Here is a 2,121-nt window from a genome sequence, read left to right as displayed (position 1 = left end):
ATGGTGTGCTGTAAATGGTGTTGATGATTGAGATTTGGAACTCATTTATGTTTGTTTACAGATCTTGACATCCAGAATGTCAATTATGTTGTTCAGGTAAGCTTCCGAATGGTGAAATCCAAAAATGACATTAATTTCAGATTTGTATATCTAGAATTTTGTAATTTGATTTACGGATATAAATAAAAGTTTTAAATTATTAAAGACGAAATGGATATTAGGTATCATGTAATGCATTCCAGCATTCCAGCAGCAGCCTAAGAAATTCATCACGAAGACGGAGAAAACATATCTTCATGAGTTTCGCTAACTTCTTATGAATGTTATGTTTCTTTCTCGGTAGTTATTTTAAGATTTAAGGTTTAAAATTTATAAAAAAAATAAAAAAAAACACACATTATCCACTAATATTCCTGGATTTGTGAGTGAAGAAATGTATTGAAATAGATTTTCTCCAATTTCTCATGTGTTCAAAGATTTTCAAAGAAAGTCAGGTCGATTATCCTAATTAATCATATTATCTTGATTTTTCTGAAGCAGTCCACGTAATACTATAATTTTAAATATTTAAATATTATTTATTTTTATTCAAGTTTATTTTTAATATTTTTTATAGTTAGATAATTTATATTTTTTTTAAATGAAGTATTTGATTAATAATATTTTAAAATAGATTTTATATGTAAATAATCTTTTTAATTGATTATAATATTATATTTTTATTAATTAAAAAACTAATCAATTATATTTATTATATAAAATTATTTCTTAAACAATTTTTATAATTTTTAATATTATATTTTAATTTATAGTGATTTTTTTTATACTCCAACAATGATAAATAATTTATATTTTTTTTAACAAAATTATTCACCGATATTAAAATATAAACTTTAAAAATATGAATATTTATAATATATGATGTGTTAGTGGATGACAAATAGCTAAATAATTATTACAGCTTATCTTATACTTAACTAATTTAATCACTCATATTATTGATATGGTATCCATAAATATCTTTATTTTTGAAAAACAATCAATTCGAAATTACAGGATAATTCATTTGCCAAAAAACTTGAGACAAAATATATAATAAGAAAAGCAAAAACAACAAGCTGCAATAGTTGGTGCATGCAGCTCTATCATGGCCACTTCCAGAAGGGGTGAAACATTGGCATGACAGCAAAGTTCATGGTGCCGTTTTTGCAATGGAAACCATTTCTCTCACCACAGGCAAAGAAATGTGGCTGCCACCTCTTCAACACAAACTTGAACCCCTCTCCTCCACCTTGCATGGGACTTGCCAACATCTTAGCCTTTTTTATGTCACACTTCAAGAAGCTCCCATAGCTCTTGAACATGTACACACTGTGTGGGAAAGTGGTGGCATTTGGAGCATCATATTTGAAAACTGCATCACAAATCCATTTGTTATACCATACTTCAATGATAGTTTGCATTTTGATATATTAGAAATAGTTTAGTAGGAAACTGACCAAGAGTATCATTGAGGTAAAATGGGGCATTCTTGATGGCCCAGTCAGAGTAGTTGTAGCCAAAGTGCCAATGCTGAGAACCACCCACAAGAATCTCTCTGGGTTGTTGCTGTGTTTTGTTTTGAGGATGATTCCCAAACCTGGACCACCAATCAGTGTAGTTGAAACCAAAGGACCAGTCTTTGTTTGCCATGCTCACTGAAAACATTGAAGCACTCATAATAACTATTATCATCACTCCATGTGCAAACTTCAGATCCATGGTATACTCTCACAAGTGTGGCTAAACAAAACAAAGGAATTAATGTGGTGAATGTGTAAAGTATGATTGTTGGGAGAATGGTTGGAGTTTAGGGTTCTTATATAGGGAGAGAGGAGAAAGAAAAAAAAGAGTAAGTGATGAAATATTATGGATTTGACTCAAATTTCATATGGTGGTGCAAAATGGCCAAATCAACTTTTTAGTTTTTTGTTGGTTGGTAACTTAGTATTCTGCAATTGAAACATGAATAGTTGAAACTGTGTGGTTTTATAAGTTTTCTTCCACACATGACTTTGACTTTGACTATATATATAGGTTTCACATTTATTTTGAGCTATGATCATAAGACATGAACTGAAA

At 29.6% G+C, this 2,121-nt stretch overlaps 1 protein-coding gene across 1 annotated transcript; it reads right to left on the bottom strand.

Moving 5' to 3' along the window:
- Positions 1-998: 998 nt before the first annotated feature.
- LOC137805792 (uncharacterized) lies at positions 999-1,835 on the bottom strand. The gene is made up of 2 exons (XM_068605715.1): positions 1,500-1,835; positions 999-1,414 (listed from the first exon to the last, which is right to left on the bottom strand). Exons 1-2 carry the CDS (start codon positions 1,759-1,761, stop codon positions 1,146-1,148), a joined length of 531 nt encoding a protein of 176 aa, XP_068461816.1. The 5' UTR covers positions 1,762-1,835; the 3' UTR covers positions 999-1,145.
- Between the last annotated feature and the right edge of the window lie 286 nt (positions 1,836-2,121).

The sequence above is a fragment of the Phaseolus vulgaris genome, chromosome 3 (assembly GCF_000499845.2).
Source record: "Phaseolus vulgaris cultivar G19833 chromosome 3, P. vulgaris v2.0, whole genome shotgun sequence".
Lineage (NCBI taxonomy): Eukaryota > Viridiplantae > Streptophyta > Magnoliopsida > Fabales > Fabaceae > Phaseolus > Phaseolus vulgaris.
Note: the sequence above shows the minus strand (reverse complement) of the source record. Positions and strands in the feature narration are given on the sequence as shown.